Below are 24435 nucleotides of genomic sequence, written 5' to 3'. Positions count from 1 at the left end.
TGCCTCAGGGTGTTCCTCTGTAAAATGGGGACAATACTTTCAGCGTCACAGAGTTGTGATTGACCGCATGGAAAACACTTAGCATGGGGACCAGGCAGGAAGTAATCCCTTAAGAAAAGGTAGCATCTTCCCTTTCTTTCTTCCAAAGAGACGGTTCCCAAGGGTTCATACCCCTGCTTCTTGCATCCCTTCTCCCCGAAATACAGCACATCACAGACTCAGGATTGTTAACTTGTTTAATTTATAGACACATGGGAACCGTAGCAATTTCTAGAACCATGGCTGAGAAGGAATGGAGGCCAAACACCACATGGGCCTCAGTTCTTTACCCAGCCTTGCCAGAAGCCTGGGGGCTTCAAAGACAGCTGGTCTTCTTGATGGTGAACAAACGAGCGCCTGAGGGCACCAGGGTCCCAGGCTTGGTGTGGCAGGCGGTCTCCATACCACAGCCCCGGACAGCGAATTTGACACCTGCTAGAAGGGATTTTAGACTACAGTCAGGATCGCCAGCCTCCCTCCTCCTAGTCCAGGGTCATACGCCCCAGAAACCTTCTCCCCAAGATCTTTGGAGCCACTCTCTCCCTTAGAATCTGGAAGCATGAGGCTCCAGTTCTGGGCCTGTCTGGAACCCCTGTCCCTCCTCCCGAATGCCAGGTGCCCCTTACCAGGCTGCACCAGGCCAGACACGGCGACACAGCGGGTTTCCTCGCCAACGCAGAGCGCTTCCTCACTGGCAGTGCATGTTTCCGTAAAGGCAGCGATGCAGGAAGGACAGCGAAGGCCATTCTCTGTTTGGTTTCTCACGAACGCTGAAGGGGATGGTGGAGGGTCAGGTAATCGGAGACGGGAGTCCTTTTCCCAACCTCCCAACCCATCAGGGGACAGCTGTTGGTAACGGACACTGCATTTTCAGAAAACAATGTCTATTTGGCTGTGTTGGATCTTAGCTGCACCCTGTGGAATTGAGTTCCCTGACCAGGGATCCAACCCCTGCAGAGGGAGCATGGAGGCTTAGTCAGTGGACCACCAGGGACATCCCTGGACACAGCAGTTTATAGGAGAAGAAACCAAGGCTCAGGAAGACGCTTTCCCCGTGACAGCACAGGTCAGAGACAGGTGCTCAGAGCTGGCTCTGGGGGGGAGGGGTGGGCAGGGCGGGACTCCAGCCATCGGGCTCAGCTGGGGCTTACCGGGCAGGGGGTCCTGGTTGCAGCCATCCTTCTGGCAGCAGCGCCTCCTGGAGCCCATGTAGTTCTCAGGGTTCACGGTGATGCCGAAGAGTCCCGACTCACACTCGCTGGATTTCGCACACCCCTTGTAGCTGGTCACCGCCAAGGAGGCCTCTGCAGGATGGCCGTGGGCAGGGGGCTCAGTGGCCCCTGGTCTGGACCCTTGCCCTGGGGTGTCTCCCCCACCTCAGAGTTGCCTCAGCCCACTGCTGTCTAGACAGGTCTCCTCCACCTCCCCTATTTAGACCTCTATTCTGCCTGGGGCATCCTCTGAATGGTTCATTCCGTATGCAACCCATCCTCCCGCAGCTCCCAGGCTGTGCTGGACTCTCCAGGGTAGCCCTTTCAGCCCCAGGGCCACCCCACTGCCATCCTGCAGGGCTCCCACCTGCAGTGGTCTTTTCCAGACCACCTGTGACTACCCCCATGCTTGTGTGAATGGTCTCTTCCAGTCTTCAGCCTTCCCCTGACCCCTGGAATCCCATCCACCAAATGCTGGGATGGGGCTGCCATCCCCACCCGTTGTAACACCCATTTCCTTCTCCACCTAAGGTAGAGGCTTCCAGATTTCCCAGGGTCACTCCCCAGACTTCCTGGCTATGATCTCTTCCTGCCCTCCTTGGCTTCTCTCAGGTCTTGCCTGAAGTGGTGTCTTCGTCTCCCTGGCCTTCCCCTTCCCCACTATAGATGGGTTGGGCTCCTCCAGGCCTAGGGTTTCTGCTCTTTATCCGCCCTGCTTGGGTGTGTGGGTGCTCAGTTGTGCCTGATTCTTTGTGACTTCATGGAGTGTGCCCGGGGATCATCTGTCCTTAGACGTCTCTTTCTCTATGACAGTATTGGGACTTCCCAGGTGGTGCAGTGGTAAAGAACCCCTGTGCCAATGTAGGAGATGCAAGAGACACGGGTTCCATCCCTGGGTGGGGAAGATCCCCTGCAGGAGGCAATGGCAAGCCTCTCCAGTATTCTTGCCTGGAAAATCCCAGGACAGAGGAGCATGGAGGGTTACACTCCATGGGGTCACAAAGACTCAGACAAAACTGAGCTTGCACCCAACTCAACCACCCTCAGTGTCTCCCGCTTTCTCTTGTCAGGAACAGTCTCTTGAGGCCCGCATCTCTGGGCGAACCCTCCCAGCCCCCGAGAATCAACCTGATCACATTCCTTTCAACTCACCCAAGTCTGTTTTACACCCACCCCTTCACCTTTTACATATTAGATTTCCCCCTTCTCTGGATCCCACTCTTCCCCCGTGTCTGTTGCTTGCTAATTTCTTCTTTGGTGAGAGAGTCTGTATCTGCACTTCCCCATCCTCTCTTTGGAGTCTCATCTTCAGAAATCCTTGGCAACAGTCATTGTCATTGCACCGGATTCTCTCTCCACCACCCACCTCGAGGTTGCCTTTCCCTCCTTCCTGATAATTATCACTCAAAGGTTCACCCAGCCCGTGGCGGATTCTGCCACCCTGAAGGCACCCCCCGCCTCCCCAGCATGTGATTCCAGCCCGTGCCCTCTTACTTCTGTTGGTCTCGGTCACGACAATGATGCAGGAGTCCTCATCTGGGGCGCAAGTCTGCAGTTTCCCAGTGCAACTGGGACCGTCACCGACACACACCTCACAGCTCAGCGGGTACCCTGCAGTTAGAGAGCGGGGCTCTAGTGAAAGGTGCCGTAGTCCTGGGCCGAGACTCCTGAATTGGGATGGGGATGGGGTGGAGGGTCTGAAGGAAGGACTGGGGTCTCCCTGCATATTCACGGGTGGGACACTGGCCGTTGAACAGGGATCTGTCTGAAGCTCGGCAGGGATGCCATGGGGCTGGGAGCAAAGCTGCTCTCTGGGGCAGGGCAGAAAGCAACTCCAATCAGGGAGCAAGTTTATCTAATCACAAGGTTGGGGACTTTGGATGCTAGACCCCCTGATCCATCTTGGGTACCTTGAGTGGTCCGGCTGAAGCTTTCCATGGATTTTAAGAAGTTTTTTTTTATAGTTTTAATTTTCTTTTTCCTATTGTTGGCTCTGCTGGGTTCCTGCTTCCTGTTGGTTTTCTCTAGCTGTAGTGAGTAGACACTACTCCCTAGTTGCGGTGTGGGGTTTCTCATTTGTGCTGGTTTCTCCGCTTGCAAAGCACAGGCTCTAGAGCATGAGCTCAGTCGTTGTGGCGAAGGGTCTTAGTTGCCCCCGTGCACGTGGAAGCTTCCTGGACCAGGGATTGCACCCCTGTCCCCGGCTTTGGAAGGCAGATTGCGCACTGAACCACGGGGAAGTCCTTCACGGACTTCTGTGGACCTTCAGGTGCAGCTGGTTCTCGGAAGTGGGATCACCTTCCTTGTGAGTACCAGGCTGTCTAAGTCTGGTAGGCAGTTGGGACTCAGGCAGGGGTACCTGAGAGATCTGCATTCCAGGTCAACAAGAAAGATCGAGGACTAAGCGGATAAGGGCCTGGATTCCTTGGTCCAGAGAGAGGAGGCAACTGGGGGCCCAGACACAAGGCATCTGGGTCCTGGGGAAAGTGGAGCTGCCTGAACTCCTATATCTATGGGAGGAGGACACCAGGGACCTGAACTGCTTAGAGTCTTGGGAGAAAGGAAATCTCTCGACTTCGCCTCATGTTTTTCATACTAATGAAAAATACTAATCATACTCTCATCTGATTTTCTAGAATTCAGGTGTCTTATTCTGAGACACTGCCTGGGATATAGGGAGCAGAACCCATCCAAACCTCTCCTGTCTCAGAGATTTAAACCCATAGGTTTTTTAGCTCTTCCTCCCTTGGGGACCCAGGCTTTCTCTCCTTTACCCTCTGCCTTCTCCATGAATTGCAATTCCCAGGACACCTCCTCTTTCGCTTCTCCCTCTAGGACCTGGCAGAATGTTCTCTCATACTCCTTGTTTTGAGGGTCCCAGGAGTCCAGAGCCCTAGTCACTTACCCAGACCCAGGAGGGTGCAGAGCAGAGCGGAGGCCAGCAGGAAGGTCTCGGGTTTCATGGAAGGCTTCATGATGGATGGATGAGTGACCCTGCAGGCCTGGGTCCCCAGCTGTTCTTATAGGAAGCTGGGAAGGGGCGGGTCTGGACCTACCTTACCCCTAGGCTAAGAAATGATGATGTAAACCCTGGGGTAGGTCTCTCCAGCTCTGAGTGGGGGAGAGGGAAACAGAATCCAAAAGGAGCAGTGGCATCTTGTGCCCAGCCCCCTCCTCCATGCAGCCCCAGGCGTCTGTGCTTCCAACCCTCTCTTCCATCAGGTTCCACCACCCCAGCCTTCGCCCCCTTTTTTTCTAACGTGAAGCCCACGATCAGAATCTGGTCATTTTGTTTCCTGTAGGGGAGAGCAGCTGCTAGGACTCAGTACACTCCCACTTCTCTCCTTCCCCAAGGAGGTGCCCAGTGTGGGTGAGGCCCTACCTGTGAGCGCCCAGCAAATCCAGGCTGGTTTTGCTGGCGCCTGCTTGGCTCATACTCCCTTTTCTGTGTTTGGTCTGTCTCCATCTCCGACCCCACCCCACGATTCACTTGGGTCTCTCAGAGACTGAACAGAGGGCTGCTTGTTCAGGGCATGGGGATGGTAGGGGACAGATGCCCAAGAGTTCCCACTGGAAAAGGAAGGCTGGGTGTGTGTCTGGTTAGGGCACATACTTTGTGGTTTATTGAGGTCCTTTACATATTCCTTCTGCCTTGGGCCTGATCTTCAGGGATCAGAGATTTTCTCGTGTGTGTGTGTCCGTGTGTGTGTCTGTGTGTGTTGGGCGTGGGGAGAGTAGCCAGCCAGCCAGCCATAGAGGGGATCCTGTTGCGGTAAGCTCCCGGCTTCCTGAAAAAATGCACTCAAGTTTCCTGGCCTCTTGCTTTCCAGGCTTCAGCTGGGTGCTGAGGATGGCGAATTTCTGCTGGGGACCAATCCTGCAGGCCAAGCCGGTTGCTAGGAAAGCCTGGTGAGAAAGTGACTGGGAGGAGGGGCGAGAGAGCCGTTTGGCCAGAGCCAGGCAGGAAAATCTCGTTGCTATGAAACTCGGCGCCTCTTGCATCTCTCCGGAGAGACGCACTAGGCATGCGCAGTGGTGACGTAACCGCCGGCGCGCTGGGGGGTGAAAGGCCCCAGTCTCGTGCGCTTGCGCAGTGAAAGCCGCCCAGGGCGTACCCCCTGTGAGCCCCCGAAACTCAGAGCTTCGTGCATCTTTTGAGTCGGGGGAAGCCCACACGGCATTGACATGCCGGAGATCCGCCTCCGCCATGTGGTGTCCTGCAGTAGGCAGGACTCGGTGAGGCATTGGCGTGGGGGAGGGTGGAAGCAGTGAAGGAATTCGTCAGCGGGCTCTGGAGCTTCTGGTGTCTCAGAGGTGTTGAAGGCTAATCCGTATGCGGGGTGCCAAGAAAGAGCTTTATTGGGGTTCTTAAGAATTGCAGTTTGGGAGACACAGATTCCGGTAAATGGAGTGTTGGCAGCGGGAATCAGGGGCTAAAGTCGTGTGGAGAGAGAATTCTAATTGACTGTGATACACGGGAAGAAATATTTGGCTTTAAAGAAGAAGCTGTCCTGAGTTATTGGAGAGTAAGAGTCTGATAAGTACCTTGAGTTTCTGGCATATATTCTGGATTCCTGTGTGAATACAATAAGTGGTCAAAAGGTCAGATTCCACTGCAGTTGCGACCTGCTTGGTCAGAATTCCTCCGTGGCCCCCCGGTCATCTTAGAGAACACTTTTAGCAATACGCACTTCATTTTGGTTTTCCTTTCACAAAGGGGACTTTGTGCAATTCTAAGGAGGGTCATCCCAGGGACGGGGGAGCCTGGTGGGCTGCCATCTATGGGGTCGCACAGAGTCGGACACGACTGAAGGGACTTAGCAGCAGCAGCAAGGAGGGTCATGGGAGAATTTCTGGGAGGCCATCGGGAATTCTGGAGAGATGTGAGATAGAGGAATTTGCTGAGAGAAAAGGGGGGTGTTTTGCTTCCTGGGTAGGAGCAGAGGTGAATTTCTAGGGGAAAATGTTGGAGGGGACTCCAGGTAGAGTGTGTGGGGGGTTCTTATTTTAACACTAGAAGGTTTTTGAATTGGGGTATAGCCAGAAAAGAGAAGGCAATGGCAACCCACTCCAGTGTTCTCGCCTGGAGAATCCCAAGGTTGGGGGAGACTGGTGGGCTGCCATCTATGAGGTCGCACAGAGTTGGACACGACTGAAGGGACTTAGCAGCAGCAGCAACATAGCCAGATAACAAAGTTGGGATAGTTTCAGGTGAACAGCAAAGGGACTCAGACATACATATACAGGTATCCATTCTTCCTCACACCCCAGCGTGTGGGGGGATTATAAGGAAAGTTAAACCTGGGTGATGTCAGAGGGCTTGAGAGAACTCTCAAACTAATCTGAGAGCTGGGGACATAGCTCTCATCTCTGAACCCTAACATTCCCTTTTCTATTCTTCTCTCCAGACCTACTGTGCAGAAAACCTTCTCAAGGCAGACACTTACCGTAAATGGCGGGCAGCCTCTAAGACCATCTCTGTGGTACTCCAGGTCATTCTGCCAGCCACCCCCGCCCCTGCCATCTTTGTTTTATTCCCCCTCTCTCGGTGGCCTGAAGGATCTTAGTTCTCTGACCATGAACGGAACTGGAGCCCCTACCCTGGAAGCTCAGAGTGTTAACCACTGGACCCCCAGAGAGGTCTCCTTCCCTCCATGTCCTTAATGGAAATCTGTAGGTCCAGGGTCCACACTCTACTCTGGAGTTAACTGGCAGTGAGCTGAGGCACTTTCTCTTTGGTCCCCATCACCTCACCTGGACAATGAGCAGTGTGGTCCCTGTCCCTTAGCAGAGGAGAAAGGTGATGCAGGGACTAGGCCAGGAATGAATCCGTGTGTGGTCCATGTAGGTTGCTGCTCTTTTCAGAGCCTTATCATCCTCAGTTGGAAGAGAGTAAACCATTGCCACGCATTCTGCCTTCTGAAGGCCCTGGGCTTAGGACTAGAAGGTGTCTCATCATCTAAGCCAATCAACCTCATTTTAAAGATGGAGAAACTGAGGCCTAGGAAGGGCCAAAGTGAAGTGGCCAGTCTTAGTGGCCATTGTGGACTGCAGAGTGCTGTGGTACATGCTTGGTGAAGTTGGAGGGAGCAAAAGGGAAAAGAGGAGTTTGACCCAGGATGGTGACAGACTTCCCAACAGGCTGTTCCCATCAGGCACAAGGAACTGGTGGGAGAAATGAGCTAGTGAGTTCCCAGGGCTGCCTGGGTGTAACCCTGCGTGATCCAGCTCTCCAGGAAGTCAAATGGTGGTGAAGCTGTTATCACCCCTCATGCATGGTGGTGCTGCGAGCTGAACCCAGTGTGGGTGCTCTAGCCGCCTTTGTCTTCCTTCTTTGTGTCCGTATGTTGACTTCCTTTGTTTTTTATATTTATTCATATTTGGCTGCTTTGGGTCTTATTTACGGCATGTGGGATCTAGTTACCTGGCCACGGTTAGGAACCTGGACACCCTGCATTGGGAGCATGGAGTTGTAGCTCCTGGATCTCCTGAGAAGTCTTTCTTTATTTTTAATTTTTGGCCACACCACATGACACTTTGGGGCGTTAGTTTCTCAGCTGGGGATTGAACCTGCCCCCTGCCCCATTGGAGGCACGAATTCTTAACCTCTGGACCACCAGGGAAGTCCTCCACTTCCGGATTTTGGCCACATTCATCCCTCCAATGTAAGGGTGTTTGGGGAGGGATGCTGGGCAAGGCCTGCCGGATTGTGTTAAATTTATTATTGTTTGTCTTACCCAGTGGTTCTAAAAATGTTTTGGTTCGTGGACCTTTTTGCAAATTAAAGAGAAGCTGAGAATTCTCCTCCCGGGAATTATTTACAAAGCCACAAGATTTTGTGAATGATTTTTGGACTTTACATATCTCATAGTTCCCTAAGGTAGTACAGTCAGAATAATGAGAGCTAACAGTTTATTCACAGTTACAGCTGTTTGGGAAAACCGTGATGGGGCCTGGTTAGGATTTCACTCCATGCCTCGAAGCCCAGGTTCAATGCCCATCTTGGGAAAATGCCCCCCACCCCAGAAAAGAAAACCCTGCCAGTTACCATTCTAAATGCTTCCTATGGGTTAGTTCATTGAATCCTCATAAAAATCCCATCACCTCAAATCTATTATTATCCCCTGTATGATGCAGAAACTAGGCACAGAGAGAGTATACATTTGCCTAGAGGCAGTATTCTCAACTGAGAGAGAGATGCAGGTGGCTGACAAGTTAATCTCAGGTGGAATTCAAGTCCCCATCTCTCCCTCTTACTCTCCCTGTGACCTCAGGCCAATGGTTTCCTTTCTCAGAAGCTGTTTTCTCACCTGTCCATGGGGGATAATGTGATGGGCGCCCAGGGTCACCGTGACAATCCGGTGACATCATGTTTGCAGAAGTGCCGTGTCAGCACGCAGGTGTGTGTGTAAAGGGGGGACTCACGTGTGTGTTACTGGATGGTCTTGCTGGGCTCTGTTATGATGAGGAGCATCCTGTTTAATTCTGCACCGCTGTTGGAGTGGGGGCAAGAAAGACAGGAAGTGGGGAGTGAGCGAGCCAGAGGAACCAGCGGAGGCTCCGTAACTGAAAAGAGCACAAAAGGGAGGGTGTACACTGAAAAGGAAGTCCTCACCAGAGGCCACCTGCTTCCGACCCCTCCTGCCCCAGCCCCCCATTCCTGCTGCCCAGGTCTTCCTTCCTGTGGCAGTCATCGTGAGCAGCTTCTCATGTGGTTCCCCAGGTCCCTCTGTCCACATACAAGCATATGGATTCACCTGAACCCCCTTTCTTAAAGTACGTAATATGTAATGGGCATCACCCTTGCTTGTTCCAAGAAACCAATCTTAGAGGTCCTGTCATGGCATCAAGTTCTACCTGATTCTTCTGAATGGTGCATAACATTGCCTTTCATGGATGTGGAACCTTGTTTTAAAATTTTAATTTAATTTTTAAATTCGTTGGCCACAGTGGGCGGCATGCAGGATCTTAGTTCCCCAACCAGGGATCGACCCTGTGCCTCCGGCAGTGGAAGCTCAGAGTCTTAACCACTGGATCACCAGGGAAGGCCCTTTAATTTTTATTTTTTGTTGAGGTAGAGTTAGAGTTGATTAACGATGTTGTGTTAATTTCAAGTGTACAGCAAAGTCATTCAGCTATGCATATACATGTATCTATGCTTTGTCAAAGTTATTTCCCACCCAGGTTCTCACAGAATACTGAGTAGAGTTCCCTGTGTTGTACAGTAGGTTCTTGTTGGTTATCCATTTTACATATAACTCTGTGTGCATGTGGATCCTGAGCTCCCTATCTGTCCCTCCCCCGCCTCTGCATTCGCCCTGATAACCATGAATTTGTTCTCCTGAGTCTGTGTGTCTGTTTCTGTTTTGTAGATAAGTCCTTTTGTATAATTTTTTTTTTTAGATTTCGTATAGAGACAATTTCATATGATATTTATCTTGGAAAAGTTGTTTTAACTAGATGTCTCCTTGTTGGCAGACCTTCCGTGTCTCATTTATGCCACTGTCGTGAATCCTGTCTTCCTGAGACAGGTGCACTCAGACCTGGGCCCCAGATGAGTCTCGTGCGCTTAAGCCTTTCTCCTAACTGCTGATACTTAGCGAACACTCTCTTCTTTCTTCATGAGATAAAATTCATGTAACATAAGTTCATTACTTTAACCATTGAGAGTGTGTGATTCAGAGGATTTGGTATAGTCACAGCGTCAGCATTCATTACAGCGTCTAATCCAGAACATTTTCATCACCTCACCCTAAAAAACCCCAGAACCATTAAGTAGTCATTCCCTTACCCTCTTCCCACAGTTGTCCTTAGCAACTGTTGATGTACATTTTTAAAAAAGCAAAAAACATGAAATTCAGTTGTTTATTTTTTATTTTTCACTCGAATTTATTGAATTAATCTGAATTTAACATTGCTACTGTATATTTAAATCAACTTTTGATATTGACCTTTTTAATATTTAAATCCTAATATTTATATCCTATATTTTAAAAACTATATGATTATTTTAGTCTGAACTTCTTTTTCTGATTTTGTAAAAAGCTTGAGGTAGAGTTGGTTTACAGTGTGGTGGTACTTTCAGGTGTATAGCAGTGATTCGTTTATTTATACGTGTATGTGAATATATATTGCTCTTCCGATTCTCTTCCCTTATAGGTTATTACAAAATATTGCGTGTCATTCTCTGTGCTACACAGCAGGTCCTTTTGGTTATTTACTGGATACTAGTGTGTGTATGGACCGCTGATGTGCTTTCTGTCTCTCCGAATTTGTCTGTCCTGAACGTTTCCTATAAATAAGACCTTGCAATATGCTCCCTGTTGTGTCTGGCTCCCTTCACGTAGTTTTCGGATTTCCTCCATGTTGTAACTTGCATCAGACCTTCATTCCTGTTTATAGCAGAATACCGTTCCATTAGCTCAGATGGTGAAGAATCTGCCTGCAGTGCAGGAGACCAGGGTTCGTTCCCTGGGTCGGGAAGATCCCCTGGGCAAGGGAATAGCACCCCATTCCAGTATTCTTGCCTGGAGATCCCATGAACAGAGGAGACTGGTGGGCTACAGTCCATGGGGGTCACAAAGCGTGGGACCTGACTGAGTGACTAATGCTTGCCTTTTCACTGTTCCATTGTAGGGAATCATGCACTATATGTCCATTCATATGGACATTTGGGTTGTTTCCATATTTTTTAATCCGAAAGTTTTGTCTGTCATAAGAAAGACAGACAAGGGAGCATCTGTGTGTGTTAAAAGTAGAAGTACTCATATGTGAAATCCGAATTAGTCATTAAAATACAAAGGTATATGTCCTACTGGATGGAGGGTCCCATGCTTTTAATTTGGGCCAGGCAGAGGTGTTGAGTCTTGATTTTTTTTTTGGACGTGCCATGTGGCAGTGGGATCTTAGTTCCCTGACCAGGGATTGAACCCAGGCCCCCTGTGGTGGAAGCTGGGAGTCCTAACCCTGGGCCACCAGGGAAGTGCCAAGATGTGGAGGTTTTACCACAAGGATTGAAGTTGTGGAGTTGGAGAGCACTGTTGGTGTGTAGTCCGGCAGTTGGTCTGAATTTCTCTGCCAGTCATTACCTGTGTGTGCCGTGCAAGCCGTTGATTTTCCTGTCTGCATCTTGGTTCCCCATCTGTAAAGCATATCCTACATAGGGTGATCATCCCCAATTTACAGACAAAGAAACTGAGGCTCCAAAAGCTGAGCCTTCAAGGTGCTATAGCTAGTGTACAGCAGAGCTGGGCCCAAGCTCAGGAACCAGTAGTGAACAAAACCAAACCAGGCCCCGACCCTTAGGGAATGTCCACAGAGTCCTATGTGATTGCAGGCAGGGGTGACAGATATACAATTTGTCATAGCGCCATCAAGGAGAGCTTGTGGTGCCAGGTTGGAAGCCTGTTCAGCAGAGTCTGGTGGAGCTGGGAACACGGGGTCTCACATATTGTGTGTGCGTTAGTGGTCTGTTCCACCTTGTCGCTGAGAAGCTTCACTGAAAGCGGAGATCTTGATGTCAGGCCTCTGGACTGTTGCCACGTTTTGGTGGCTGTATCTGTCCGCACCTCGCAGCTTTTAGGATCTTAGTGCTCCAGGCAGGGATTGAACTCAGACCCCAGCAGTGCAAGTGAAAAGCCCTCACCACTAGACCGCTAGGGAACTGCCCACCACTTTTTGACTACTATGAACACAGCTGCTGTGAGCCTTCTTGTAAAGGCTCTGTACAGAGATATCCTTGGGGTAACCATCTAAAAGAGTCAAATTGCAGGGTCTTCAGTCCTTAGGTCTAGGACTTACTTGCCTGTTGGCTCAGTGGTAAAGAATCTGCCTGCAAGGCAGGAGACACAGGAGAGGTGGGTTGGATCTGTGGGTTGGGAAGATGCCCTGGAGGAGGGCATGGCAACCCACTCCAGTGTTGTTGCCTAGAGAGCCCCATGGGCAGAGGAGCCTGGTGGGCTACAGTCCATAGGGTCACAAAGAGTTGGAGACAACTGAACTGACTTAGCATGCAGGCAGATTTGCTTTCCTATTAGAAATGGACTGGTTTCCAAAGTGGTTGTTCCACGTCACGTTTCCTTCAGCAGTCTGTGAGCGACACGCCCTCACTGACCCTTGACATCGCCAGGCCTCATGTGTTGATTTCGCTGGGCCAGGCCTTAGGTGCAGCTGCACGTGGCAGCAGGGTCTAGTTCACTGACCAGGGATCGGGCCCAGGCCCCTGCAAGGAAGTACAGATTCTAGCCACTGGGCCCCCATGGAACACCCACGAGTCTTTTAACTGACGTGCGTTGAATTTTAACCAGCGCTTTTTCCACCTTACAAAGTACATTCTAACCAATGAGGTTTTCCTTGAACGCACATTCTTATTCTAAAGGTCTTAGGGAATTCCCTGGCGGTGCAGTGGTTAGGACGCCACTCTCTCATTGCCAGGGGCCCAGGTTCAGTCAGTCCCTGATTGGGGAACTAAAATCCCACAAGCTGTGCAGTGTGACCAAAAAGATTGGTAATAATAAAATAAAGGTCCTATCAGTTGTAAAAGGTGAACTGCAGCACATTATAGTTTGAAGAGTTCATTTAGGCAGACAATTCAAATCAGACAGCCAAAACTGAAAAATAATTAGAGGTGCTTTGTGGGTAGGAGGACAGAAGATTTCAGAGAGAAAACATGGAAGCGGAGCAATTATTTAATGGGCTTGAGCGTGAACTTTTCAAATTAATCAATTTTATTGGGATATAGTTCCTTTACAGTGTTGTGTTGGTTCTCACTGGGCAGCAAGGTGAATCAGCTGCCGGTACACACATGTCCCCTCACTCCTGGATTTCCTCCCCATTTAGGTCGGCACAGAGCCCTGAGTGCAGCGCCCCGCGCCGTACAGCAGGTTCTCATCAGCCATCTCTGCCCGAGAGGGTATCAGGAGTATACGGGTGTCAGTCCCAGTTTCCCAGTCCATCCCACCTCCCTGGACCTGAAAGGATTTTCTTGCTTGAGAAAATCGAGGGACTTGGCTGTTCATGACTAGTTGATTTCATTTTGTTAGATTGGAGTTCATCAACTCAGGCTTAAATTTTGATTGGTTTACTAAAGCTACCTAAGGCTTTAGAATCACCCAGTCTAATGGCCTCCTTGATTAAAATTTTACATAAAATCAACCATCTTGGGGCAATTAAAAAGAAAAACTTCTTGGCAAAGAGATTCAGATCAGAATTCCATCTTTTAATTATGAGAAAGTCAATGCATTTTTGGCTAAAACTGTATCTAATCTGGTATGTGGATCTTTATTATTCACCTCTTATCTACCTAGAAATGTGGAATGGTCAGCTCAGGACTTTATGTTTGCAGAGGCTGGAAACGCTTATGTCAGTAGTTCCTCATTCCCTTCAGGCTTCTTAAAATTATTATTCAGTTCAGTTCCGTTCAGTCAGTTGTGTCCGACTCTTTGGGACCCATGAATTGCAGGAAGCCAGGCCTCCCTGTCCATCACCAACTCCAGGAGTTCACTCAAACTCACATCCATCGAGTTTGGTGCCATCCAGCCATCTCATCCTCTGTCGTCCCCTTTTCCTCCTGCCCCCAATCCCTCCCAGCGTCAGAGTCTTTTCCAGTGAGTCAACTCTTTGCATGAGGTGGCCAAAGTACTGGCGTTTCAGCTCCAGCATCATTCCTTCCAGTTACTACACTTTATTTATCAGTTTTGGCTGCACCAGGTCTTCATTGCTGAGCGTGCGCTTTCTCCGTGGCAGCGAGTGGAGTTTACTTACTCTCATTGCTGTGCACGGGCTTCTCATACAAAGGCTTTGCTTACTGCGGAGCACAGGCCTTTGGTGCCTGGAGTCAGTAGTTGTGGGGCTTGGACTCAGTTGCCCTGAGGCATGTGGAATCTTCCTAGACCTGGGATGGAAACTGAGAGCCCTGCACTGGAGGGGGATTCTTACCCACTTACTTGTATATTGTGTGTTTCATGATATCAGTTTGTTGTTGTTCAGTACCTTAGTCGTGGCTGGCTCTTTGCGACCCCATGGACCCCAGCACACCCGGCTTCCCTGTCCTTCACCGGCTCCTGGAGTTTGCTCAGACTCATGTCCATTGAGTCAGTGAGCCCACGATGCCATCTACTCTCAGCCTCTGCTGCCCTGTTCGCCTTCTGCCGTCTCTCTTTCCCAGCGTCAGTGAAAGTGGAAGTCGCTCAGGTGTGTCTGACGCTTTCCAAGCCCACTGACTGCTTGTGGAATTCTCCAGGCCAGAACACTGAGTGGGCAGCCATTCCCTTCTGCAGGGGATCATCCCACCCCAGGGATCGAACCCGGGTCTCCCACGCTGCAGGTGGATACTTTATCATCTGACCACCGAGGACACCCTCCTAACATCAGGGTCTTTTCGAATGAGTCAGCTCTTCACATCAGGTGGCCACAGTATTGGGGCTTCAGCATCAGTCCTTCCAATGAATATTCAGGGTTGATTTACTTTAGGATGGACTGGATTGATCTCCTTGGAGTCTTCCCCAGCACCACACTTTGAAAGCATGTCTGTACATGACTACTGGAAAAACCATGCCTTTCACTATACAGACCTTTGTCAGCAAAGTGATGTCTCTGCTTTTGAATACGATGTGTAGGTTTGTCATAGCTTTTCTTCCAAGGAGCAATCGTCTTTTAGTTTCATGGCTGCAGTCACCATGCCAGCAATTTTGGAGCCCAAGGAAATAGAGTCTGTCACTCTTTCCAGATTTCCCCCATCAATATATGTAATCTTTGTGTATCTGGGTCTGCTGTTTGTGGGTTCTACCGACCCTTAATCATGGCAGCCTAATTTCTGATGCCTAATGGTATGTGTGTGTGTGTTAATTCCACTTAGGGTAATATATTGGTGGAAATTCTTTGAGGGGCTGGTTTGAAGTACATTCCTCTAAAGACGATCTGCCCTGGCGCCAGGTGGTACTACGTATACAGCACCACTTAGAGTTTTCAATTTGGGTCTTTCCGCACTGACAGTTACTTAGTATTTTTGCTCCAAATCGTTGACAGTAGAGATCATGGATGAGAATACTGCAGTGGGTTGCCATTCCCTTCTCCAGGGGGTCTTCCGGACCTAGGGATCCAATCCAGGTCTCCTGCATTGCAGGCAGATTCTTTACCATCAGAGCCCCGAGGGAAGCCATTATTGGCTACTGAGTCTGCAGAGAGGCAGAGAGAAGTTTTCATGTTTTGTCTCTTGTCCCTGCAGAGCTAAGGCCGCCCACGGACACCCCCACAAGGCACATTTCTCCTTCATTTACCCGCAGCAGGAGACCTCTGCTCTGCGCTCCGAGAGTCCAGGGGCGGCTCCTGAGAGGCCTGTCTTCCTGAGTGGGCGCTCATGCCCTGTTTCCCTTCCCATCCTGCTCCCGCCACATTGTCGTTCAGTCGCTAAGTCCTGTCCGCCTCCCTGAGACCCCATGGACTGCAGCACGCCAGGCTTCCCGCTTCTTCACTATATCCCAGAGTCTGCTCAAATTCATGTCTGTTGAGTCAGTGATTCCATACAACCGTCTCATCCTCTGTCACCCCCTTCTCCTCCTGCCACAAACTTTCCCAGCATCAGGGACTTCCCCAGTGAGTCAGATCGTCACATCCTATGGCCAAAGTATTCCTGCCACCTAGAGCCCTTTGAAAAGCAAGCTCTGTGCCACTTGGAATCACTGACAAGGCAGACACCAACATCAGTGCCACCCTGTATCAGTCAGGGTCCCACCAGGAGGCTGAAACCACAGCAGTTAGTCTACCAGAGAATTAATATAAAGAACTAGTAAGGAGGTGGCTCAGTCAGTGAAGAATCTGCCTTCAGTGCAGGGGACACCAGTTGGATTCCTGGTGTGGGAAGATCTCCAGGAGGAGGAAAGGGCAGCCACTGAGTGGGGTCCAGTATTCTTGCGTGGAGAGCTCCATGGACCAAGGAGCCTGGCGGGCTACATTCCATGGGGTCGCAAAGAGCTGGACGGGCCTTGGTGACTAAAGCACCACCATTGACTAAAGAGGACAGAAGACGCGGGTAGAACACAGAAGCAAGTGCTGGGAGCAGCCGCCACACTTAGGGATGGAGGAGGAAAAGGAAGAGGTTGGAATTACAGAAATGAGGATGTTTGGAAGCTTGGAGGTGAACCCTTGTGGCAGAAACTCAGATCCTGAGCAGGGGGTGATCCGCAGCTGATTCTGGTCTTAGCCTGAGATCGTGCGGTGAGGCTAGTTCTGCAGGTCCTGGGACACTGCAACCTGGACTCACCTGCGCGACCCCTCCCAGATCCGCCCCCCGCCCCCCACCAAAGCGGCCTCAAAGCACATCTGGGGTGCTGAACACGTGACCGGCATGATCCTGCCTCCCTTCACCAGCCTTGCAGCAGCCCAGGTGCGCTCTCTTTCTCTCTGGCTCCCCCTGCTGGCGGAGCCTGACGAGGAGCAGCTGGAGATTAGTGTTGTGCCAGCATCCCACCAGAGAAGGCAATGGCACCCACTACAGTACTCTTGCCTGGAAAATCCCATGGACGGAGGAGACTGGCAGGCTGCAGTCCATGGGGTCGCTAAGAGTCGGACACGACCGAGCAACTTCACTTTCACTTTTCAGATTCCTGCACTGGAGAAGGAAATGGCAACCCACTCCAGTGTTCTTGCCTGCAGAATCCCAGGGACGGAAGAGCCTGATGGGCTGCCGTCTATGGGGTCGCGCAGAGTCAGACACGACTGAAGCGACCTAGCAGCAGCAGCATCCCACAGCATCCACGGCGCGCGGCGTGGCCCTGCAGCAGGCGCTGGTCGAGATGCGCGCAGTCGCCAAAGCAGTGCTGGCGCCGAAGGTGCCCATGCAGTGAGAGCTGGGCTGAGGGCCGGGGCTTCTGCGTGTGCCCAGGGCCCTAGCTGCCTGGCTGGGGCTGAGGACTCAAGACCCGGTGAGAGGGAGAGGGCGCGGGGTCCAGACTCTTAACATGGGATGTCTGGGCCTGAGAGATCGCAGACTGAAGGGTCGGCTGTCAGAATCCTGGGTGTTTGAAGGGAATAAGGGCTCTGACCAGGGGCTGGAGTGGGTGATATATAGTCTCCAGGATTCCTAGGTCCTGAGAGGAAATAAGAGTTTTAGGGGCGGAATTCCTTATTTCTCTGGGGACCATTAGACTATGGAACTCCTCAAGGGAGTTGAGGGTTTGGACTCGTGGAATGAGGCTATCTTGGTCTCTAAGAGTAGAAAGTAGATCTAATAGGTGTCTAGTCACCCTGCAGAGCAGGAATTGGACACCCTGATTGCTGATGAAGGTGGTCTCCTTCACACTGGGGATTCTGACATGAAGGAGGGGGCTCTGGGTTCCCCAGGGAGCTGGAATCCTTAGGCTTCTGAGCCACATAGGGTATACGATGTAGGTTTCCGGGGTTGGGGATAGGCCTGCATCCAAAGAGGGCTTTAAATCTTCTTTGGGAGAAGGACAGTTCTTGGGGTCTCAGAACTCCTGGCTTCCCAGAGGGCTGTGGTCCTCGCTTCGTAATTCATGGCTGGTGAAAGGTCTCCATGGAGAGGAGGGAATTGGGGTCTGTGTGAGAGAACTGGAGACCCTTTGGTCCCTCTTGGGGAATAGGAATTCCATCTGCAAGTTGCTAGTGAGGCATCTGTCTCTGGGAGCATCCAAACAGAAAAGACTGAAGACTCCCTTGTGGAGGGATCACTGGCTGACCTCAGGTTGAATCTACGTGGCATCTGCGGGCTGGCAGGCCCTTGAAGGCAGAAATTCAAGAAAACAAATTCAGTGTTGCCACCGGCAGAAGCAGAGGAGGTCCAAAAGCCTCATCAGCTTGGCTGAATTTCTTCCAGTCTGGATAACGATACATGTGTGTCCATTGAGGTAGGGAACCATGAAGCCCCAGGGGCGGTTTGCCTGTGGTGTTTTTTAGAGGAGTGAATAAAAAAGTAGAAATTCTGTTGTGTGTCTGTTGTTTGGGGTTTCAGGGGGGTGGAAGATGCTTGGGACTCTGTGAGGTGGAAGCCGAGATTGCTGGGTCTGAGGGAGGAGGGATCCAGGGTGAGGACTTCAGGGTCCCTGGAGAGGAGGGATGCTGGGGTCGTGTGCAGGATGGAACTCCTGCTCACCCCCAAACCTCCGCAGGGACCTTTGGTGCACTTGGCTTCTGTGCCCCTGTCATCTGTCATGAGAAGGACATTAACCAGGGAGTCACAATGCCAGAAGGCTCTGGAACCCCACAGAGGAGAACTAGAGACCCCTCCCAAACGGGAGCCAAACCCACCAGTGCACAGCTAGAAACAGAGCCACCCCAGATACCTACAAATCCTTAGGAAGAAGAACGTTTCTTTTTACAAGTCTCAATTTGGGCATGGTTTGTTACACAACTTTACTACAGCATCAACAGACTAATACAACTTTGTTGTTTTAAAGACTGAGTTTAGGGACTTGCTTCTTACTGTAGCATAATCCGGAGTATCCTGATAGGTGCCAAGGTCTAGCATCTGCCACCAGAGAAGGCAATGGCAACCCACTCCAGTAACTCTTGCCTGGAAAATCCCATGGATGGAGGAGACTGGCAGGCTGCAGTCCATGGGGACGCTGAGTTGGATACGACTGAGCAACTTCACTTTCACTTTTCACTTTCATGCATTGGAGAAGGAAATGTCAACCCACTCCAGTGTTCTTGCCTGGAGAATCCCAGGAATGGGGAGCCTGGTGGTCTGCCGTCTATGGTGTCGCACAGAGTCGGACACGACTGAAGTAACTTAGCAGCAGCAACAGCAGCATCTGCCACACATGACTACTGAGTAAGTAGTAGCTATTAGGGTGGTAAGTATTGGCCAGACACATTGTCTCCAGAACGCACACTGTCTTAAAGGCGCTAGTGCAGTGTGCTCAGCCACTGAGTGGGCTCTGACTCTTTGTGACCCGATGAACTGCAGCTTGTCAGACTTCTCTGTCTGGGGGATGCTCCAGGCAAAAATAATGGAGTGGGTTGCCAGGCCCTTCTCCAGAGGGTCTTGCACATCCAGGCATCGAACCCGCGTCTCCCACATTGGAAGGCAGGTTCCTGTCTGAGACAGCAGGGAAGCCCGTGAAAGGTGCTAGGCACGGCACTAAGTCCTTGTTTCGTTTGCTTTCATTTGACTCTTAAGACAGCCCGTTAAAGTTATAGCTATTATATCCACATTGACGAACATGAACTCTGGTTAACTAAGGAGGTTAACTAGGAGAGCTGATCATGGACTCTGGAGTCTGACCCTCCCAGCTGTTTGACCGAGGGTAAGTGACACCACAATCCGTGCCTCAGTGTGTTCCTCTGTAAAATGGGGACAATACTTTCAGCGTCACAGAGTTGTGATTATGAAATGAGGTACCGCATGGAAAACACTTAGCATGGGGACCAGGCAGGAAGTAATCCCTTAAGAAAAGGTAGCATCTTCCCTTTCTTTCTTCCAAAGAGACGGTTCCCAAGGGTTCATACCCCTGCTTCTTGCATCCCTTCTCCCCAAAATACAGCACATCACAGACTCAGGATTGTTAACTTGTTTAATTTATAGACACATGGGAACTGTAGCAATTTCTAGAAACATAGATGAGAAGAAATGGAGGCCAAACACCACATGGGCCTCAGTTCTTCACTCAGCCTTTCCATAAGCCTGGGGGCTTCCAAGACAGCTGGTCTTCTTGATGGTGAACAAATGAGCGCCTGAGGGCACCAGGGTTCCGGGCTTGGTGTGGCAGGCGGTCTCCATACCACAGCCCCGGGCCGCAAGTTTGACACCTGCTGCAAGGGATTTTAGACCACAGTCAGGATCGCCAGCCTCCCTCCTCCTAGTCCAGGGTCATAGGCCCCAGCTACCTTCTCCCCCAGATCATTGGAGCCACTCTCTCCCTTAGAATCTGGAAGCATGAGGCTCCAGTTCTGGGCCTGTCTGGAACCCCTGTCCCTCCTCCCAAATTCCAGGTGCCCCTTACCAGGCTGCACCAGGCCAGACACGGCGACACAGCGGGTTTCCTTGCCAACGCAGAGCGCTTCCTCACTGGCAGTGCATGTTTCCGTAAAGGCAGCGATGCAGGAAGGACAGCGAAGGCCATTCTCTGTTTGGTTTCTCACGAACGCTGAAGGGGATGGTGGAGGGTCAGGTAATCGGAGACGCGAGTCCCCTTCCCAACCTCCCAACCCGTCAGCAGACAGCTGTTGGTAATGGACACTGCATTTTCAGAAAACAATGTCTATTTGGCTGTGTTGGATCTTAGTTGCGCCCTGTGGAATCGAGTTCCCTGACCAGGGATCCAACCCCTGCATAGGGAGCATGGAGGCTTAGTCAGTGGACACCAGGGACGTCCCTGGACACCGCAGTTTACAGGAGAAGAGACCAAGGCTCAGCGCCAGGAAGACGCTTGCCCCGTGACAGCGCAGGTCAGAGACAGGTGCTCAGAGCTGGCTCTGGGGGGGAGGGGTTGGCAGGGTGGGACTCCAGCCATCGGGCTCAGCTGGGGCTTACCGGGCAGGGGGTCCTGGTTGCAGCCATCCTTCTGGCAGCAGCGCCTCCTGGAGCCCATGTAGTTCTCAGGGTTCACGGTGATGCCGAAGAGTCCCGACTCACACTCGCTGGATTTCGCACACCCCTTGTAGCTGGTCACCGCCAAGGAGGCCTCTGCAGGATGGCCGTGGGCACGGGGCTCAGTGGCCCCTGGTCTGGACCCTTGCCCTGGGGTGTCTCCCCCACCTCAGAGTTGCCTCAGCCCACTGCTGTCTAGACAGGTCTCCTCCACCTCCCCAATTTAGACCTCTATTCTGCCTGGGGCATTGTCTGAATGGTTCATTCCGTATGCAACCCATCCTCCCGCAGCTCCCAGGCTGTGCTGGACTCTCCAGGGTAGGCCTTTCAGCCCCAGGGCCACCCCACTGCATCCTGCAGGGCTCCCACCTGCAGTGGTCTTTTCCAGACCACCTGTGACTACCCCTATGCCTGTGTGAATGGTCTCTTCCAGTCTTCAGCCTTCCCCTAACCCCTGGAATTCCTTCCATCAAATGCTGGGATGGGGCTGCCATCCCCACCTGCTGTAACACCCATTTCCTTCTCCACCTAAGGTAGACGCTTCCAGATTTCCCAGGGTCACTCCCCAGACTTCCTCTCTATGGTCTCTTGCTGCCCTCCTTGGCTTCTCTCAGGTCTTCCTGAAGTGGTGTCCTCCAGTCTCCCTGGCCTTCCCCTTCCCCACTGTAGGCTGGGTGGGCTCCTCCAGGACTAGGGTTTCTCCTCTTTACCCGCCCTGCTTGGGTGTGTGGGTGCTCAGTTGTGCCTGATTCTTTGCGACTTCATGGAGTGTGCCCGGGGATCATCTGTCCTTAGACGTCTCTCTCTCTATGACAATATTGGGACTTCCCAGGTGGTGCAGTGGTATAGAACCCCCATGCCAATGTAGGAGATGCAAGAGACGCGGGTTCCATCCCTGGGTGGGGAAGACCCCCTGCAGGAGGCAATGGCAAGCCTCTCCAGTATTCTTGCCTGGAAAATCCCAGGACAGAGGAGCCTGAAGGGTTACACTCCATGGGGTCACAAAGACTCAGACACAGCTGAGCTCACACCCAGTAGCGCCAGTATCTCCCTCTTTCTCATGTCAGGAACAGTCTGTTGCAGACCGCATCTCTGGGAGACCCCTCCCAGCTCCAGAGAATCAACCTGATCACTTTCTTTGCAAGTCACCCAAGTCCTTTTTACGCCCACTCCTTCACCTTTTACATATTAGATTTTCCGCTTCTCTGGATTTCACTCTTCCCCCATGTCCGTTGCTTTCCTAATTCTTTCTTTGGTAAGAAAGTCTGTATCTGCACTTCCCCATCCTCTCTTTGGAGTCTCATCTTCAGAAATCCTTGGCAACAGTGGTTCCTGTCATTCCACAGGATTCTCTGTCCACTACCCACCTCGAGATTGCCTTTCCCTCTTTCCTGACATAATCATCACTCAAAGGTTCACCCAGCACATGGCGGTATCTACCACCATGAAGGTGCCCCCTGCCTCCTCTGGATCTGATACCAGCCCATGCCCTCTTACTTCTGTTGGTCTCGGTCACGACAACGACACAGGAGTCCTCATCCGGGGCACAAGTCTGCAGTTTCCCAGTGCAACTGGGACCGTCACCGACACACACCTCACAGCTCAGTGGGTACCCTGCAGTTAGAGAGCGGGGCTCTAGTGAATGGTGCTGTAGTCTGTGGGCCATGAGTCCCCAATCCAGACGGGGATGGGGTGGAGGGGTCTGAAGGAAGAAGGACTGGTTTCTCCCTAATCATGGGGAGGACACTGGCCGCTGAACTGGGATCTGTCTGAAGCTCAGCAGGGATGCCATGGTGCTGGGAGCAAAGCTGCTCTCTGGGGCAGGGCAGAAAGCAACTCCGATCAGGGAGCAAGTTTATCAAATTACAAGGCTGGGGACTTTGGATGGTAGACCCCCTGATAAACCTTGAGGGATCCTGCTGAAGATACCATGAACTTTAAAAATGTTTTTTATATTATTAATTTTCTTTTTTCTATTGTTGGCTGTGCTGGGTTCCTGCTTCTTGTTGGTTTTTGTCTAGCTGTAGCAAGTAGATGCTACTTCCTACTTGCGGTTTGCGGTTTCTCATTTGTGCTGGTTTCTCCGCTTGCAGAGCATAGGCTCTAGAGCCTGAGCTCAGTAGTTGTGGTGAAGGGTCTTAGTTGACCCAGTGCATGTAGATGCTTCCTTGACCAGGGATTGCACCCATGTCCCCAGCTTTGGCAGGCAGATTCTGCACTGAACCACGAGGGAACTCCTTCATGGGCCTTCGTGAACCTTCATGTCCAGCTGGTTTTGGAAGTGGGATCACCTTCCTTGTGGGTACCACGCTAAGTCCGGTAGGCAGTGGGTGCTCAGGCAGGGGTACCTGAGAGGAGATCTGCATCCCAGGTCAAGAAGAAAGATCGAGGACTAAGCGGATAAGGGCCTGGACTCCTTGGTCCTGAGAGAAGAGGCAACTGAGGGGCCAGAGGAGGGGCCCCTCAGAGGAGGGGCCCAGACACAAGACATCCGGGTCCTGGGGAAAGTGGAGCTGCCTGAACCCCTACATCTAAGGGAGGAGGACACCGGGGACCTGAACTGCTTAGAGTCCTGGGAGAAAGGAAGTCTCTCGACGTCGCCTCATTTTTTTTCATACTAATGAAAAATACTAATCATACTCTCATCTGATTTTCTAGAATTAAGGGGTCTATTTTGAGACACTGTCTGGGATACAGGGAGCAGAACCCATCCAAACCCCTCTTTTCTCAGAGATTTAAACCCACATATGTTTTTTAGCTTTCCTCCCTTGGGGACCCAGGCTTTCTCTCCTTTACCCTCTGCCTTCTCCATGAATTGCAATTCCCAGGACACCTTCTCTTTCTCTTCTCCCTTGAGGACCTGGCAGAATGGTTCTCTCATACCCCTTGTATTAAGGGTTCCAGGAGTCCAGAGCCCTAGTCACTTACCCAGACCCAGGAGGGTGCAGAGCAGAGCGGAGGCCAGCAGGAAGGTCTCGGGTTTCATGGAAGGCTTCATGATGGATGGATGAGTGACCCTGCAGGCCTGGGTCCCCAGCTGTTCTTATAGGAAGCTGGGAAGGGGTGGGTCTGGACCTACCTTACCCCTAGGCTAAGAAATGATGAGGTAAGCCCTGGGGTAGGTCTCTCCAGCTCTGAGTGGGGGAGAGGGAAACAGAATCCAAAAGGAGCAGTGGCATCTTGTGCCCAGCCCCCTCCTCCATGCAGCCCCAGGCATTTGGGCTTCCAACCCTCTCTTCCATCAGGTCCCACCGCACCGGCCGTCACCACCTTTTTTTCTAATGTTAAGCCCACGATCAGAATCAGGTCATTTTGTTTCCTGTAGGGGAGAGCAGCTGCTAGGACTCAGGTGCCCTCCCCCTTCTCTCCTTCCCCAAGGAGGTGCCCAGTGTGGGTGAGGCACTACCTGTGAGCGCCCAGCAAGTCCAGGCTTGTTTTGCTGGCGCGAGCTTGGCTCATACTCCCTTTTCTGTGTTTGGTCTGTCTCCATCTCCGACCCCACCCCAGGATGCACATGGGTCTCTCGGAGACGGAACAGAGGGCTGCTTGTTCAGGGCATGGGGATGGTAGTGGACAGATGCCCAGAGTTCCCATTGGAAAAGGAAGGCTGGGTGTGTGTCTGGTTCGGGCACACACTTT

General features: G+C 51.6%; 2 protein-coding genes across 2 annotated transcripts; both read right to left on the bottom strand.

Annotated features, from left to right (window-relative positions):
- Positions 1–222: 222 nt before the first annotated feature.
- On the bottom strand, positions 223–4759 carry LOC138419457 (phospholipase A2 inhibitor and Ly6/PLAUR domain-containing protein-like). The gene is made up of 5 exons (XM_069552332.1): positions 4156–4759; positions 2745–2861; positions 1191–1343; positions 666–809; positions 223–474 (listed from the first exon to the last, which is right to left on the bottom strand). Exons 1-5 carry the CDS (start codon positions 4223–4225, stop codon positions 356–358), a joined length of 603 nt encoding a protein of 200 aa, XP_069408433.1. The 5' UTR covers positions 4226–4759; the 3' UTR covers positions 223–355.
- A 15007-nt stretch (positions 4760–19766) lies between these two features.
- Positions 19767–24162, bottom strand: LOC138418951 (phospholipase A2 inhibitor and Ly6/PLAUR domain-containing protein-like). The gene is made up of 5 exons (XM_069550976.1): positions 23725–24162; positions 22294–22410; positions 20740–20892; positions 20210–20353; positions 19767–20018 (listed from the first exon to the last, which is right to left on the bottom strand). Exons 1-5 carry the CDS (start codon positions 23792–23794, stop codon positions 19870–19872), a joined length of 633 nt encoding a protein of 210 aa, XP_069407077.1. The 5' UTR covers positions 23795–24162; the 3' UTR covers positions 19767–19869.
- Between the last annotated feature and the right edge of the window lie 273 nt (positions 24163–24435).

Source organism: Ovis canadensis, chromosome 14, assembly GCF_042477335.2.
Source record: "Ovis canadensis isolate MfBH-ARS-UI-01 breed Bighorn chromosome 14, ARS-UI_OviCan_v2, whole genome shotgun sequence".
Taxonomy (NCBI): Eukaryota; Metazoa; Chordata; class Mammalia; order Artiodactyla; family Bovidae; genus Ovis; species Ovis canadensis.
Note: the sequence above shows the minus strand (reverse complement) of the source record. Positions and strands in the feature narration are given on the sequence as shown.